The sequence below is a fragment of the Myripristis murdjan genome, chromosome 8 (genome assembly GCF_902150065.1).
Source record: "Myripristis murdjan chromosome 8, fMyrMur1.1, whole genome shotgun sequence".
In the NCBI taxonomy this organism is placed as follows: Eukaryota; Metazoa; Chordata; class Actinopteri; order Holocentriformes; family Holocentridae; genus Myripristis; species Myripristis murdjan.
The window spans coordinates 26747738-26763967 of NC_043987.1; the positions used below are offsets into that span (position 1 = coordinate 26747738).

At 44.2% G+C, this 16230-nt stretch overlaps 1 protein-coding gene and 7 non-coding genes across 9 annotated transcripts in view; 3 read left to right on the forward strand and 5 right to left on the reverse strand.

Annotated features, from left to right (window-relative positions):
- kcnh6a (potassium voltage-gated channel, subfamily H (eag-related), member 6a) overlaps positions 1–13949 on the forward strand; it is a 29672-nt gene extending 15723 nt beyond the window's left edge. The window contains exons 7-16 of one of the 2 annotated variants that reach the window (XM_030058772.1): positions 4770–5195; positions 5917–6334; positions 6834–7033; positions 8481–8733; positions 9270–9463; positions 10472–10571; positions 10661–10945; positions 11670–11853; positions 12418–12610; positions 13267–13949. In XM_030058772.1, coding sequence (XP_029914632.1) covers positions 4770–5195; positions 5917–6334; positions 6834–7033; positions 8481–8733; positions 9270–9463; positions 10472–10571; positions 10661–10945; positions 11670–11853; positions 12418–12610; positions 13267–13554 — 2541 coding nt within the window. In that variant the 3' untranslated portion in view covers positions 13555–13949. The remainder of the gene's footprint in view (positions 1–4769; positions 5196–5916; positions 6335–6833; positions 7034–8480; positions 8734–9269; positions 9464–10471; positions 10572–10660; positions 10946–11669; positions 11854–12417; positions 12611–13266) is intronic. The other variant, XM_030058773.1, reaches the window with a different exon arrangement.
- trnac-gca (transfer RNA cysteine (anticodon GCA)) lies at positions 2269–2340 on the reverse strand. Its single transcript has one exon. It is a non-coding gene; the product is annotated as a tRNA-Cys (tRNA).
- Positions 2925–2996, reverse strand: trnac-gca (transfer RNA cysteine (anticodon GCA)). Its single transcript has one exon. It is a non-coding gene; the product is annotated as a tRNA-Cys (tRNA).
- Positions 3568–3639, reverse strand: trnac-gca (transfer RNA cysteine (anticodon GCA)). Its single transcript has one exon. It is a non-coding gene; the product is annotated as a tRNA-Cys (tRNA).
- On the reverse strand, positions 4194–4265 carry trnac-gca (transfer RNA cysteine (anticodon GCA)). Its single transcript has one exon. It is a non-coding gene; the product is annotated as a tRNA-Cys (tRNA).
- trnac-gca (transfer RNA cysteine (anticodon GCA)) lies at positions 7209–7280 on the forward strand. The gene has a single exon. It is a non-coding gene; the product is annotated as a tRNA-Cys (tRNA).
- Positions 7779–7850, forward strand: trnac-gca (transfer RNA cysteine (anticodon GCA)). Its single transcript has one exon. It is a non-coding gene; the product is annotated as a tRNA-Cys (tRNA).
- Positions 11910–11981, reverse strand: trnac-gca (transfer RNA cysteine (anticodon GCA)). The gene has a single exon. It is a non-coding gene; the product is annotated as a tRNA-Cys (tRNA).
- Positions 13950–16230: the final 2281 nt, after the last annotated feature.

Sequence of the window (16230 nt, forward strand, 5' to 3'; positions counted from 1 at the left end):
CCACAGAGTATTGACCTCCCACCGCTCCTGTGTTAATGAAAATTAAGTAAAATCGCTCCCTGTGCATGGGGCCCGGTCGATTCTAGTGTTTACTGGAGCACTTACTTTGGCCCACCATTGACTAGAGTGCCAGCAAGAGGATCACATGACTCCGAGAAAATGGAGGGGGGGGGGGCACATGGTGTGGCGGAGGCAGGTGAGGTTGCAATATGGACTTTAAAAGCCCAGCTAATGGTTTGAGTGACTGAAACGCCTGTGGAGAGAGGATAGAGGCAGGCAGAGACTGTGTTGGTGAGAGCGAGATCTTTCAGAGGAGGCCTTGTCAGAAAGCGATGCAGGAGAGGAGATGGTCGCTGCGCAGGAGGCACGTTGGCCTGCTGAGGGCTTGGAGGAGGCAAACCTCTGGCCTCCTCTGTTGTCAACACCAAGACAAACAGGAGAACCTGGACATGGAGGCGCTCATTGTCCTACCGGTCAGTGGCATCATCACTTTCTTAGCTGTTAACTTGCTGTTCTGCTGTGATCTGCCTTACATGTGGTGCTGGTGTCAGAGAAGAGTCTGTTTTGATTTGCATGTTGGTTTTGATTTGCATTTTGCTTTTGATTTGCATATTGCATCTTTATTACCATGCAAACGGCATCTGCAGTTGCTCTTGTTTCTTTTGGCAGAGCTGAAAGTGTTGCATATTGCGAAACTGACACTGTGTCGATATGTTGGCTGCCAAGGGCTGTGACTTTTCCTCCTGCCAAGCTTGGTGTGAATCGTTTCAGGGGAAGCTGTTGCTTACACTTGAAAGGCACAGAACATTATACATGACCGGCTGTGACACAGAGTGGCAAGAAACACACACCGTCATGCACACACAGCGCACACGCCATGCATCTACAACAAATTTAATGTGAGAGTGAATGTGCCAGAGGAGCTAATCAGGCTATTTTTACTGGCTCACTTCCACCGAGGTGACAGACTTGTTTTCTGGTGTTTGGTCTTGCTTAACCTGAGATATCTTTCCACCTTTTCATATCTTGGTATGGCTAGGGGAAAAAAGTGAGGCCTAATATAGAAAGAAAATTGAAATGTGGGTTTTCTCAGTTTTCTTGTGTTAGACCAGAGGAGATCAGGTGTTGGGCTGTGAAGGTGGTGATGAAGTCAGACACAGAAAACCCCTGCAGACTGTCTTCTTGGCCTGGTTTCTGAGCAGCGTGTTTTCAAAGTAAAAAGCTCTTCAATTTCAGCGTAATCTTGTGGCTTTTAAAAGAACAGACTCAAACCTAGACACATACACACATCAAAATCATCCATCATGTCCCTGCTGCTCTGTGCCTCAAAGCTCTTTAGCAGTATGCTGTGGTGATCGATGATAAGTGTCTATCAAATATCTCAAAAGTGAGACCTTCAGTGGTTTTAAAGGACCATATCAGTGATTCTGCATGTTCAGCGTAATATCTACAAAATGTATGTATATATGCATGTAGTTTCTACTAATCATTTCCCACGGTAAGCAGTCGTATTTTAACTCCAATTTAATTTTTTCCTACTTTTGTCCAGCCACTGGTTTCCATTCATTCCATTACAATATGAAAATGAACTTCTTCTTCACATTTTCTTCACACCAGTGTGCCATCGCTATATTAAAGTTTTTTTTGTTTTGTTTTTTCACATTCATTTTCCTAAAAGCCACAGCACTGTTGTGTTTTGAAATCGGGAATTGGAAATTGGGAGAGAAATGTTCTCCTTAATGGAAAACAGTCCCCAAAGAAACTTTGGTTCTGGTTCATGAATAGCAACAGAACATTATAAAGTGGGTGTTTCAACCAAAAAATGAAATGTGAGGATTGAGAGATTTTGATTTTATGTTGTGAAATCTTCAGTAACCTTGCATGATTTGAAAAATGGTTTGATGTAATGTAAAATGTGGGGGAAATTATAGTTCCATTCAAAATCACTGGTATGGTCCCTTTGAAGCTAAATACTTATGAGATGTATGCAGCGTATTCTGGCAATACTGTGTCGATGGTGGCATGAAATTTACATGAAATCCTAATAATAAATTAAATGCATAAATTAACTATTTTATTTAGAATTTTGTAGAAACTCAAAAGTGGTTACCACACTCAGTGGACTCAATCCCATTGGAGACACAAATATATGGATTAAAATGTTCAAGTTCTAAAAACCTGCATCTGGATTTGGGTTGTGCGGAAGATGAATCTGAGGAAATCATCTGAAATTGTGGACAATAAACATGTCTTGCCATTTGACAGGCCAGGGGGCACCCAGAGTTGAACTGGGGACCTCTTGATCTGCAGTCAAATGCTCTGCCACTGAGCTATACCCCCTGTTCGAAAGCGTTGATTGGCACTTTCACACAACAAATCCAGGTTTTCAACACACTGATGTGTTAATTGGATGAGAGGAAATTAGGAGAACCATTAATGATCCTCACGGGAATCTGGTTCATTGTAAAGAATGGAGTATAGACTATACATAGTATGGGTAAATAGAGTATCAAAAATTACAGCAACTAATTACAGTCACTTACAACAGAGTATATGGAGAATTGTACAACAAGAAATATGTTTTATAGATGTGCTGGTGTTAATTACCAACTGGTCACGTTCTCAGATTCTTGGAGGTAACATAAATACAGAAACTTGTATGCAGAGGAGACATTACTCCTTTTTTTGGATCATTTTTGGGCTTTTCTGCTGTATAAGCCAAGTTAAAGTGGGAAGAGACAGAAAACACAGGGGATGACATACAGCAGAGGGTCAGGGTTAGAGTTGAACTCTCTGAGGCGGCTGTGTGTCAGCCTCGGGTTTACTTGGGATGCGTGCGACACAGTGAGCTAATGTTAACTCTACTTTGAGGTTTCATACTGGAGTTTTATGGGCAAAAGAGCTGTGTAGACACTGAGTAGGACAGGGGGCACCCAGAGTTGAACTGGGGACCTCTTGATCTGCAGTCAAATGCTCTGCCACTGAGCTATACCCCCTGTTTGACAGAGTTGATTGGCACTTTCACACAAGAAATCCAGGTTTTCAACACACTGACCTTTGAATTTGATGAGAGGAAATTAGGAGAACCATTAATGATCCTCACGGGAATCTGGTTCATTGTAAAGAATGGCGTATAAACTATACATAGTATGGGTAAATAGAGTATCAAAAATGACAGCAACTAATTACAAGAATTGTAATTAGTTGTACAACAAGAAATATGTTTTATAGATGTGCTGGTGTTAATTGCTAACTGGTCACGTTCTCAGATTCTTGGAGGTAACGTAAATAGAGAAACTTGTATGCAGAGGAGACATTACTCCTTTTTTTGGATCATTTTTGGGCTTTTCTGCTGTATAAGCCAAGTTAAAGTGGGAAGAGACAGAAAACACAGGGGATGACATACAGCAGAGGGTCAGGGTTAGAGTTGAACTCTCTGAGGCGGCTGTGTGTCAGCCTCGGATTTACTTGGGATGCGTGCGACACAGTGAGCTAATGTTAACTCTACTTTGAGGTTTCATACTGGAGTTTTATGGGCAAAAGAGCTGTGTAGACACTGAGTAGGACAGGGGGCACCCAGAGTTGAACTGGGGACCTCTTGATCTGCAGTCAAATGCTCTGCCACTGAGCTATACCCCCTGTTTGACAGAGTTGATTGGCACTTTCACACAACAAATCCAGGTTTTCAACACACTGACCTTTGAATTTGATGAGAGGAAATTAGGAGAACCATTAATGATCCTCACGGGAATCTGGTTCATTGTAAAGAATGGCGTATAAACTATACATAGTATGGGTAAATAGAGTATCAAAAATGACAGCAACTAATTACAAGAATTGTAATTAGTTGTACAACAAGAAATATGTTTTATAGATGTGCTGGTGTTAATTGCTAACTGGTCACGTTCTCAGATTCTTGGAGGTAACGTAAATAGAGAAACTTGTATGCAGAGGAGACATTACTCCTTTTTTTGGATCATTTTTGGGCTTTTCTGCTGTATTAGCCAAGTCAAAGTGGGAAGAGACAGAAAACACAGTGGAGGGGGGTTAGAGTTGAACTCTTTGAGGCGGCCGTGTGTAAGCCTTGGATTTACTTGGGATGTGTGCGACACAGTGAGCTAATGTTAACTCTAGTTTGAGGTTTCATACTGGAGCTTTATGGACAAAAGAGCTGTGTAGACACTGAGTAGGACAGGGGGCACCCAGAGTTGAACTGGGGACCTCTTGATCTGCAGTCAAATGCTCTGCCACTGAGCTATACCCCCTGCTGTGTCAGTAAGGAGAGCCAAATGATTGATTACTAAGGTGTTTTCAGAGTCAGCAATATGGGGACACATGGATGGTTTTGTTGTCTGTGCTCTCATCACTCAATGAGTTGAAGAAAGAGCCGGTCTTCTAAATCTTTAGTGCATTCCCTGAAATCCGTTTGCAATTTGTGCTTCACTTATAAGTGCTTTGTTTTCAGCGATACTGCCTAGAAAAGGACACTCTGTTCAAGTTCATGTTTATTTAAAGTAATCAGTGTTACAGCCCCGAAGGACTTTACAGGCCCATAAAAAACAAAAACAGCAACCCCTTGAACTAAACCCTCATGGTGTGCAAGAGAAAAAAAATGGAAAAAATCTTGGGAAGGATCACGGAGAGAGGGAAGCCTCTTCGAAGCCGGCCAGGAGTGCAATGGCTTCTGTGTGGGCAAATAGCTCAAATTAAATGCAGTCAGTTGAATTACATTAAGTCAAACCTGCTCACTTTTGTCCCTGCCTTCCCAGGTCTTGTCCCTAGGCGCTGACGTCCTGCCTGAGTACAAGCTCCAGGCCCCTCGCATCCACAAATGGACCATCCTGCACTACAGCCCCTTCAAGGCGGTGTGGGACTGGCTCATCCTGCTGCTGGTCATCTACACGGCCATCTTCACGCCATACTCAGCCGCCTTCCTCCTCAACGAGGTGGAGGAGGAGCGGAGGCGGACCTGTGGCTACACCTGCAACCCACTCAACGTGGTGGACCTGGTGGTGGACGTCATGTTCATTGTGGACATCCTGATCAACTTCAGGACCACCTACGTCAACCACAACGACGAGGTGGTCAGCCAGCCGGGACGCATCGCGCAGCACTACTTCAAGGGCTGGTTCCTCATCGACATCGTGGCCGCCATCCCCTTCGACCTGCTCATATTCCGCTCGGGATCTGATGAGGTGAGAGAGAAGGGAGGTGGGGGATTGATGGTGGAACATGGGGGTCGTAATCTTTCTTGCCACTGGCGATGTAGAACTGCTTTTTGAGACTGATTGTTGGCTGTATTTTGATTAAAAATGTTAATTAAGGCTTATATCAGTATTATAACTGTAATATTCATTCATTCATGTTCCAAGCTGCTTATCCTAATAGCATTGTAATATGAGACTACTTAATTTGGGATTTGGATTTTGGCTATCATGTTGTCTTTTCCTGGTTTTATTGGCTACATTACAGTAAAAGGATGCAATTTTCTTATTAGAAAAACTTATTAGACTGTCTTAGCTGGTCTGTTATTTGCCTCTGCCTGCTTGGTTATCATATCCACATTGCTAATGATTATGTGTCAGAAATATCTTGTGGGTAAATATCTTATGAAAGCAGCAATAATCCTAGAATATCAAAACAACATCGATATCGAGGTATTCGGTCCAAAATATGACTTTAATTTTGTTGATATCACTCAGCTCTAATATCAGGCCTCTTGTATTTTGTATTCCAGTTGTTTGCATGCTTGAAAATCCATTTATGTCAACACATTTCCCGACCTTTGTATCTGTAGGAACAGAAAAAGACGAACTGATTCATTGAATTAGTCATCAGATTCAGCTTCATTAAACAGGCACAGAGGCTAGTTAATGTTGAAAGTCACTCATATTAAGTGTTGGCTCCCTCCACCAGCCCCAGACCACCACTCTGATTGGACTACTGAAGACGGCAAGACTGCTGAGGTTGGTTCGAGTGGCCCGGAAGCTGGACCGCTACTCTGAATATGGAGCTGCCGTCCTTTTCCTCCTCATGTGCACCTTTGCCCTGATCGCCCACTGGCTGGCCTGTATCTGGTACGCCATCGGCAACGTGGAGCGCACTGGCTCGGCCCGCATCGGAGCCATGAAGATCGGCTGGCTGGATAACCTGGCCGAACAGATCGGCAAACAGTTCAACGACAGTGACCCGGCCTCGGGTCCCTCCATCAAGGACAAGTACGTCACAGCTCTGTACTTCACCTTCAGCAGCCTGACCAGCGTGGGCTTTGGGAACGTCTCCCCCAACACCAACCCTGAGAAGATCTTCTCCATCTGCGTCATGCTCATTGGCTGTGAGTCGAGTGGTTTAACAGAATACTCCAACGTTTTTGGCAAATTACCCCTCTGAAACAGCATTTCGAGAATCAAGGGACGCAAAAATGAATCAGTTTAATCCCACACTAATGAAATTTGTTGGGGTTAACATCTGCTTTGGTTTATTATCTGATTAATGGACAATTGATGTATTTAAAAAAAACATGCAAACAAATAACATTTCACTGCAAGTTTTGCAGACTGTGGTCAGGGAGGAATATTCATTATATCAGAGGTCAATGACAGTTTTTAATAATAGGTGTACTGATAAACTGATATTAGTTTTACCATAGTGTGAGAGAAAGTCAGAGTTTAAGGTAGTCAGGCTTCTTACAAAGATAAGAAATCCCTACCTCAAGTTCAATCTTTTATATCATGTTTATAGTTCTTGTTTTATTAAAGGGATCCAAGTGTTATCATTTTGTGAAGGACTTAACTTTTGTCCCACTCACTATCTCTCTGCTCTGTCCCGTGCAGCTCTGATGTATGCCAGTATCTTTGGGAACGTGTCGGCCATCATTCAGAGGCTGTACTCCGGCACGGCCCGCTACCACACCCAGATGTTACGGGTCAAAGAGTTCATCCGCTTCCACCAGATCCCAGGAGGCCTGAGGCAGCGGCTGGAGGAGTACTTCCAACATGCCTGGTCTTACACCAACGGCATAGACATGAACGCTGTGGGTCACATTCAACCACACAAACACACACACAAACGTGGTGGAAGAGCCATTTGAAAATGCTGTGGATATTATTATTTTAGCTCTTGAATCCAGTTTATGATGAACCAGTTTCCAGTGAGGAGCCATTTTCAAGCTTTTCATTAGGACAGGGACATTAATGTTCCTGGTGTCAGGGGGTATAGCTCAGTGGCAGAGCATTTGACTGCAGATCAAGAGGTCCCCAGTTCAACTCTGGGTGCCCCCTTTCTCACCAAACATGTCTACAGCTCTTTAATCCACACACTTTGTGCTAACATTACTGTGCAGAGTGATCATTGTCATGTCATGTCACATGCAATATCCACAGTAACAAAAACACCATTTAAATTAACTTAATTTACTATCAACATTTATCTATTATTTATCTCCAATCAGGGATGAAAATGTTTATTTTAGGCTGTTACTAACGTCTCTCCACCCATCATGACTTTTTGTAACAATCAGAAAACAAATATTGCTGCAAAACAGGTTCAGCTTTTCCAGCAGGCTTATCATAAGATAATATAGTGTTCTGTAAACTGAAGACCATTTTTGCTTATTTCTGTTGCATATTTGAATTTGATAGCTGTATAATGACACCTCCCTAGAGAAAATCACAAAAATTCTAAATTTCACTAACAGACAAATATGGGCAGTAAACACTTTGGGCCTCATACAGGGCGTTATGAGGCCCAGAGGAGACAATCCTGATGTTGTTCATAAAGGGGGTATAGCTCAGTGGCAGAGCATTTGACTGCAGATCAAGAGGTCCCCAGTTCAACTCTGGGTGCCCCCTGTTTTTTTTATTTTTATTTTGTTGTTTGTTTTTTTTCCCTCAAACACACACCCTTTAGTCACATGGTTCTGACCCCAGCCATTTTCAAGCCTTTCAACAGGACAGGGATGATAATATGGGTACCTTACAGCATCAGGAGGTGTTGGATTTGGCTGTGCATCGTTCACAACTCAAGTCATACGATAAATTCGCTTGTTTGTGTGTTAACAGAGGTGGTGGCAGGGGCTGTAGCTCAGTGGCAGAGGATTTGACTGTAGCTTAAGAGGTTCCCAGTTCAGCTCTGGGTGCCCCCCTTTTGAATACACACAGACTAGTTCTTCCACTGTGGGTTATGCTAACTCAGCCGAGAGTTTATGTGATGTGCGTCATATCCTTGCTGGTAGAGGAGAGGAGAAAGCCCTGGGCCCCTGACAGCACATGAACATGACGCAGCTCGAGAGCGCCTGCCAATTCAATCTGAGCACACATAATCACTTTGTGTCCCCCTGAAATCAATGGCAGCCTTACACATCGCTGTCCTTCTCTCCCCACCCCCGTACTCCTCTTTCACATTCTGATCAGATTCACTTTCTTTTCTGTTGTCTGTGTTCCAGGTTCACTAATTGTCTCTGTGTCTGTGTTGCGCCGCAGGTGTTGAAGGGTTTCCCTGAGTGTCTGCAGGCGGACATCTGCCTCCATCTGAACCGCAGCCTGCTGCAGAACTGCAAAGCGTTTCGAGGCGCCAACAAGGGCTGCCTGCGGGCGCTTGGCATGCGCTTCAAGACCACCCATGCCCCGCCGGGTGACACCCTGGTCCACAGCGGTGACGTCCTCACCGCCCTCTACTTCATCTCCAGAGGCTCCATAGAGATCCTCAAGGACGACGTGGTGGTGGCCATACTGGGTGAGCTGGGGCCCAGAGGTGGAGGGTCTGCTTACATTCCCTCACTTTCCTCTTCTTTTGCCACTTCTTTTGTTTTTGTATGTGTGCGTGTGTATTTCTCCATGCTTGCCTCTCTTTCCTGCAGAGCCTCAGCTGTAGAAAATCACACTGGGTATGGCACCACACACACACTTGTCTCTCTGTGGTGGTGGTGTGTAGCTTTGCCAGAGGTGTTTGGGCACAGTTCCACTTCCATTTCACAGAGTTATTGATCATCAGCAGGGCCAGCGCTCAGAATCCAGGCTGCGCATCTCATTTCTCTTTTGACTCTGTTGGAGGGGACCATTAATTCATGGTTAGCAGGGGTAATGTTCAGTGTCTATGCAATTTTGTTTTTAATTTGTTTTGATTAGACTCATCCCATCAGGAGAGAACGTTGCAGATAAATAAAACTAGCTCCACAGAAACTCGGGATGAACTGTATAATTTTAAATGTTATCAGCCAACTCGTAATCTTCAGCCCCCCATAATCTTCTCTCTCGCTGTAATCTCTTCAGGCAAGAATGACATCTTTGGCGAGCCCATCAGTCTGTACGGGAGGCCAGGGAAATCCAGTGCTGATGTCAGGGCTTTGACATACTGTGACCTTCACAAGATCCTGAGGGACGACCTGCTGGAGGTGCTGGACATGTATCCCGACTTCGCCGACATGTTCTGGAACAACTTGGAGATCACCTTCAACCTGAGAGATGTGAGTGCCACCAGAGGGCGACCAGTCACCGCCTTTTGATGCTCGATAACACTGATCCAGTTTGGATTTTACCTTTCCTGTTTGTAGATGTTGTACACCGAATGTCCTGTGTGTAAGTTGCATAGAAAATGCCTAATTTGCCCTAAAGCCCTACAAAATATTTTTCTCAGAGCAAATCAACCCCAGTCATGAGTCTTTTTATATCAATAACACATCATAGTTTTCATCCCGTTTCACCTGTTGAGTCTCATAAGCAGGGGTGTCAGACTCTCATGAGGTAGTGGGCCACATTCGTTCAAATGAGACCTCACAAGGCCTGGATGATTTTTTGCTAAGGCTACTTTCTCTTATGGCTTCAGATTACCATATGCAGAAGCTACAAGCAGTTTCATAATACCAGCTCCTTCTGATACCCGGCTGTGTATATCTTTTGGCTGTGTACCAGGCATTTCCAGGCCTTGTCCTCCTAGTTGTGTGGTGGTCACACTGACAGGTCCAGCACTTCCACTGTGCAGGTTTTGGTGTCGATCTATTAGAACTGAAGACAAAGGGCCTCATTCCAGACTTATCATTTTGCTCTGATGTTCAACAGTCACACATTGTGGAAGAGAAGAGGCATGAATACCAATTTGTACACCAGCACCAGCGACTTTTACAGAACTGGAAAAACTTACAGTATTGCTCTTACTATCCTATCACTGTCATTAGTCTCTACAGCTGAAAGCAACAAGTTCACGCACACCCTCTGGAGGTTGTCAGAAGGCATTCTGGGAAATGTAGGAAATCACTCGCTAAAGTAGAAGCAGCGTGAAGGAAAGTGGCAACACAAGGAGATTATAAAACTCAGTCACATTCAAACATTTCACTTCACAATAACAGTAAGAATGCACTAAACATCACAGACTGAGATATCACAGTGTAAGAGTATGTAAAGGTTAAAGGTTGATATGGCCTTTAAACATAAGATCAGCTATGTGTTATTGAATTACTGAAGCTGATGTGTATCAGGCAGATAGAATAAACCAGCCAACCCCGAGCGGGGACTCTGAGTGCAGCTACCGTCGGCCGAGGCACCGGAGAAGCTCCCTGCGACGACGAAACCGACCTGGTGAGTGTGCAGGCTCAGGGGTCGGTAAATAATGCACCTTCATACATCTCTGTGTGATGTCTGATCTCCGTATTACTTTGTTGGCATAGACGGCATGGACCGTGACGACTCGTACCCTGACCAGTCCTGCCCGATGGGGAACCACCACCGCTCAACGGGGGGCTCCCATTGGGAGGATCTCTGCAGCAGCGCCAGCATCTGTTCCCAGTCCAGTGACGAGGAGGTGAAACCCACTGGGCATGGCAAAGGGGAGCTGTACCCCCCCGGGGGCGATACCAGAGACTACCCTCCGGCTGTGGTCAACCTCCTGCCGCCCAGCGGGCCCTCAGCTGGCATGGGACCTCCTGTGGACCACGGAGGCCCCCCCTACTCAGGTAAAGACACTCTGCTACACTCTGCTGGCTCTACTTGATCATGTCGGTGTCATCTTCTTCATGGGGCTGGAATCTCTCACCAGCTTTCTCCAAAAGGAGTAAAGACATCACATACTTTTTGAAATGAGATGATCAAAACAACCTTTTATGAAAACCTGGGCCCCTTTTTTGAAGTAGCATTTTTTATTCTTTATTCTTTCTCCATCAGCTTCCAGAAAGTGAAGTCATGAAGAGTAACCCTTTGAAAAAGACAAAAAATGAACCAAAACTTGTAACGCTAACTAAATTAAAAGTGTATCTGAGATGTTTTTTATGTGCAAGGTTAAAACAATAGAATGAAGTGGTTCTGATTTTAAATTAGTTGAAAATGTGTTAAACATTAATGCATTTTTGTTTGTAATATGCAATAACTGTTGCAGTCATTTACAAAATACCTCCTCTGAATTTGAACTGAAAGCACCAAATCCAAACTGAAAGCCAACCAAAACTATAAACTGAAAATAAACAAACAAAACAAAATTTGGAAACTAAAAAAATCAAAACAAAATAAAAATCCCCAGTTATAATTAGCCTTTTTAGTGCACTGTCTCTTCCATTAGACTAATGCTACCTTGTCACCCATTCTATGCTGTGTGGTTTTCTTGTACAACTGAACATAATTAGAAATAACAATCAGGTTAGAGGTGTTTCAGTTCTCAAGCAGCTTGGTTTGTCCTCTGTCCAGTAGCAGCCCCCATCAACATGTCTGGCCTGTACGGATACTGGCCGGAGCGCCGGGCCAGGCAGTTTACAGAGAGCCAGAGACGCTCCTCTTCGGTCAGGGCGACCTACCACCCGCCGCCCTGCACCGAGGACCGGCCCAGCGAGCTGGAGTCCAGGCTGGAGGTGCTGCAGTCACAGCTCAACCGGTGAGCCTGTGTTATGATTGGATGCTGATTCTGAGTCTGTGCTTGAGAGAAAAGGAAGGGGGCACTCGGATTTGAACCGGGGACCTCTTGATCTGCAGTCAAATGCTCTACCACTGAGCTATACCCCCTGTTGCTTTAACTGTACTAAGGTATTGTCTTTGGCCTGCTCAATGGCTGGTGTTAAGCTTTCAGTTTCGAGCTGCGTAGTCACTAGGAAACAGCTCCTCCCTCCCCCTCCTACTCTATTTACATTTCAGTTCCTTAACGGAGGCTGGATGATGTGTGTGTGTTGCTGCTGAGGGTGTGTGTGAGAAAGAGAGAGAGAGAGAGAGGGAAGAGAGTGGAGAGAAAGGCAAATTAGGAAGCAAGAGGAAGAGACAAGGAAGCCGACAGCAAAATGTTGACAGAAGCTCTGTACGGTTATGTACATTCACTTATTTTTACTGTGACAGAGCAAGAGAGAAGCCTAGTGGACATTTTGAATAAAAAGTGAAAGGAAGATCCAAGGTTTAACTAACTCATACAGAGAATTGGACTTTTTTTGGTCTTCTTTATCCCAACTAGACTGGAGACCCGGATGACGGCAGACATCAATGTGATCTTGCAGCTCCTCCAGAGGCAGATGGCCCCGGTGCCCCCGGCCTACAGCGCTGTGCTGCCCCACCCTACCACCCTGTACAGCACAGGAGGCCCCACCATTCACACAGTCCCCCCCATCCCACCGGTACAGATCGACAACACTGCCTCACCGCTACAGGTGAGCACCACTGCTCTGCTGGGTTGCACACACACGAATAACACAGATTTCTGATAGGAACATGAGGGGTGTTCTGAGGGTCCCAGCCTCAGTTCAGGCCCTACTCCCATAACCAGAGAAATTATCACATGAATCATATTAGGTTCCCATGCATGAGCAAGAAGGCCATAATCAGAGATGGTATGTTAAGGTAATATTCCACCTGTAAGAATATCTGGGCCACTTCCAGGGGGCGACTTTGAGTGCTACAACTGGGCTAAACAGAGTCAAATCAATATTGAGTCTATGGGAGAAAATTAGCAAATAGTGGTTAAGGACATACACATCTCTCTGTGTTTAGAAAAAAAAAAAAGTTTTGTATTGGTGTTGGTTATGCAAATAATCAGCATCACATAGCCTCAATGCTAGTGGAAATCATTATAAACACTGCGCTGACTAATAACAATAATAAAAGTCCATTTTCTTGTAACTATTTGAAATCACCTGTGATGATCATTTTGTAGCATTTAGGTACATTTAGTGCTAGTCTACTCTCTTGGCAATTGCTCAGCACTGCCCCCTGATGCCCAAAAGTTTGTACTTCAGTCCTTTATCTTGTCTCATTGCTGTCGGTGGCTGTGGTTCATCTTTGGCATAATCTGTCTGTTTCCTTTCAGAGTCCAGACTCCGATTTCAAGCACAAGTCCAAGGACTCCCTGTCCAGCGGGATCCACCTCACTGTGGCCTCTGATGACACCATGTCCATGTCCCCAGAGGCTGACCCTCCTCACACACCCTCAGTGGGCCTCGAACCTCCTCAGCTGTTGTGCTCAGGGGCACAAGGCACTCCTGGACTGCTGTGTGGCAGCCAGCGCTTCCCCTCCCTCCCTGAGCACCTGGAGACCTCCACAGAGGTGCAGGAGATCCAGAGGCACATGTCTGACCCCATCCTACCAGGCAGCTAGAACCACCATCACCTCCACCATCCCCCTACACCTAACAGCCTGGTCCTCAACAATCACAGCGCCCCCCCACAGTGGGGGGGGCGGTGCAGCCATATGTACGGTCAGCCATATGTTCTCCACTTACCTAACTTCACTTCCCCCTCCAGAACCTCCTCTGTCCTTTTAAGATAGTGCTGCAAAGCGTGGGTCACCTCGCCTTTCACGCCACTGAAGGTTCAGCGGAGTGCCTCCTGTTTCTTACTGTACGTACAGACTCATAGCGCCCTCGCAGGCTGCCATAGCTCCGTCGGGCAACGCCTCGCTCTCCAGGTCCTGTGCAATCGAGATTAATCCTGCCCGAATGGGAGGACATGTTCTAAAAAAAAATTTAAAAAAATGAGTTGACTATAAGCGCACATACATAAACACACATCTCACAGTCCCTGGACTTTAAAGCTACATAAACTGTATCCCATTCCAGAGTTTCCTTGAAAAGAGCTGAAACGTCAAGGATGGGTGTACCACGTTCCTTTCACGAGTGAAGAATTATCTACATTTATATTGTAGAAGAATTGCACATTTAGGCTCAAAAATAGAAATTGCAACCATTTATATGGAACTGAAAGTGTTTTCTTTTTCTTACTGATAGAGATGCAGTGGTTACATTAAGAACTATACATCTAGTAAACGTATTAGTTATGAGTGTTCAAAATTATAGATTTCACACTATTGTTGTTTTGGTGTAAATGGAAAAAAAATATCAAAAGGCAAATACCTTAGCTGTCTGGCACACTGTGAATGATGGTGGCACAACTGCACTGGAGAAACGCTCTTTGAGAGCCCAGAGATGTTTAACTTTCATCCTGTAATTCCTGTTTTGGACTTCTTGACATGCATCAGCATTAACTGCTCAGTAATTTTGTCATTTCTTCATGATAAGTCATTAAGAATCAAGCAGAGCAGAAAGACGTTATAGGTTTCTTATAGACTCACACAAAGCTCTTATGAATAACAACCACAACTGCTTTGCTTGGTTCCGTGTTTCTGTCTGTACATCTGTGCTGATACACTGAAAATATGTGTCAACTATTTTTCAGATGGAAGTGTATCTGCATTGTCAGCTGACTATGTTCATAACAAAGTGGCACGGTCACGTTTCATACTAAACACTGAACTGAATGCTGTACTTGATGAGTTTCACTAAAGGTGCCAACAGTAGAGGGCATGGTCTCCCTGCCATACGGACTTACAATAGACTGACCATGATACCAGCCCTTAAATCCTGGGAAACACAGACCAGGTTGTTAAATGTCCATCTGAGTGGCAAGTGATGTGGATGGGAGCTGTCAGTCACATACTGACACGGCGAGGTCCTCTGATAAGACGTTTTTCCACAGTTACAACCACCGGGTGAATGTAATGCCTTTTCAAGCATTTATAATTCTGTATAAGGTTTCTTGAAGCACAATTCCTGTAATTTATCTTTTTTTTTTTTTTTTAGATTAAAGATTATTTATAACACGCTACAGATTCACAGTGAAAATCCAAGTTTTGTTGTATTTGCCAAGATCTTGAGGAATTTGACCTGGTTTATTTGTGCAGACACCAGACACACAAGAGGTGCAGGACAAAATGTAACAGGAGCTCAGGCGTGATGGACTGCTGCATGACAATACACAAACACGGTGGGTTGCATGCTTTCAGTAGACATTGCAAATACAGTATTGAAGCCATAATATGTGCATGATACAATGAGACTGATGAGCAGCTTAAGATGCATCAATGACAAGAGGTGAAAGTCAGTGATGTGGCAGCAGGTATTTTTAGCAGCTGTCAGTGGCAAAGTACCAGCGGCCACAAGTGCACAAGTGGGTCTGGCCAGGAGTCCTGGTGCATATGAACAGGGATCAGGCAGTTGTGGATGCTGTGTGAGCCTGCTCATGGGTATGAGTTGGACTGTAAAGTTTTAAACCACTAAAAATAGGTGAAAGTTGTTGGAAAAATACTTTTGAGGGTGGATGACATCAGCACTGATGCACTGTATTATTTTGTTATATGGCTATAAATCAGGATTGGTTTTGTTGCTGACCAATATTTTTTTTAACTGAAGCTGCCAATAGCCAATATTTAGTGCCACTGCTGCTTTATCAGTTGGTAGAGGGAGACAGGAACCTCAGGACAGAGAGAGGGGTTGATATGTAGAAGGGGTGGGGGAAAAAAGAATTCACTAAAATATCGTAGTTTTTTAAATTATTTCATTGATCAATTTTTCTTTTTATTTTTATCACTGAATCGATTTAAAGTAAAATACATTGGGTAAGCAAGGCAAGTTTTTGAGTTGCTGTATGGTTTATTTTTCATTTTGACAGAGCTAGGCTAATGACTCCCATAGACTTCAAGTCTTAATGCTAAACTAACACAAAATGCTACCCATAGTAAACGAACCACTGGACGTACAGAGCCGATAATGATGTCAAACATCTTGTCTCAGTCTGGGTAAGTTGGAAATGGGGTATTAACCAACAGGTAATAAATGCAACAGGTCCGTTAGATAAAAATCTTCTGTTGTTTTGTGCCTTGTTCTCTGAATCAGGTGTCTCATCCAGTGTGGAGAGAGTCTGACTGGTCGTTGTTACTGGGAGGTGAGTGGAAAGGATGAGTTTATATTGCCCTGACTTACAGAGGAACAAGCAGGGG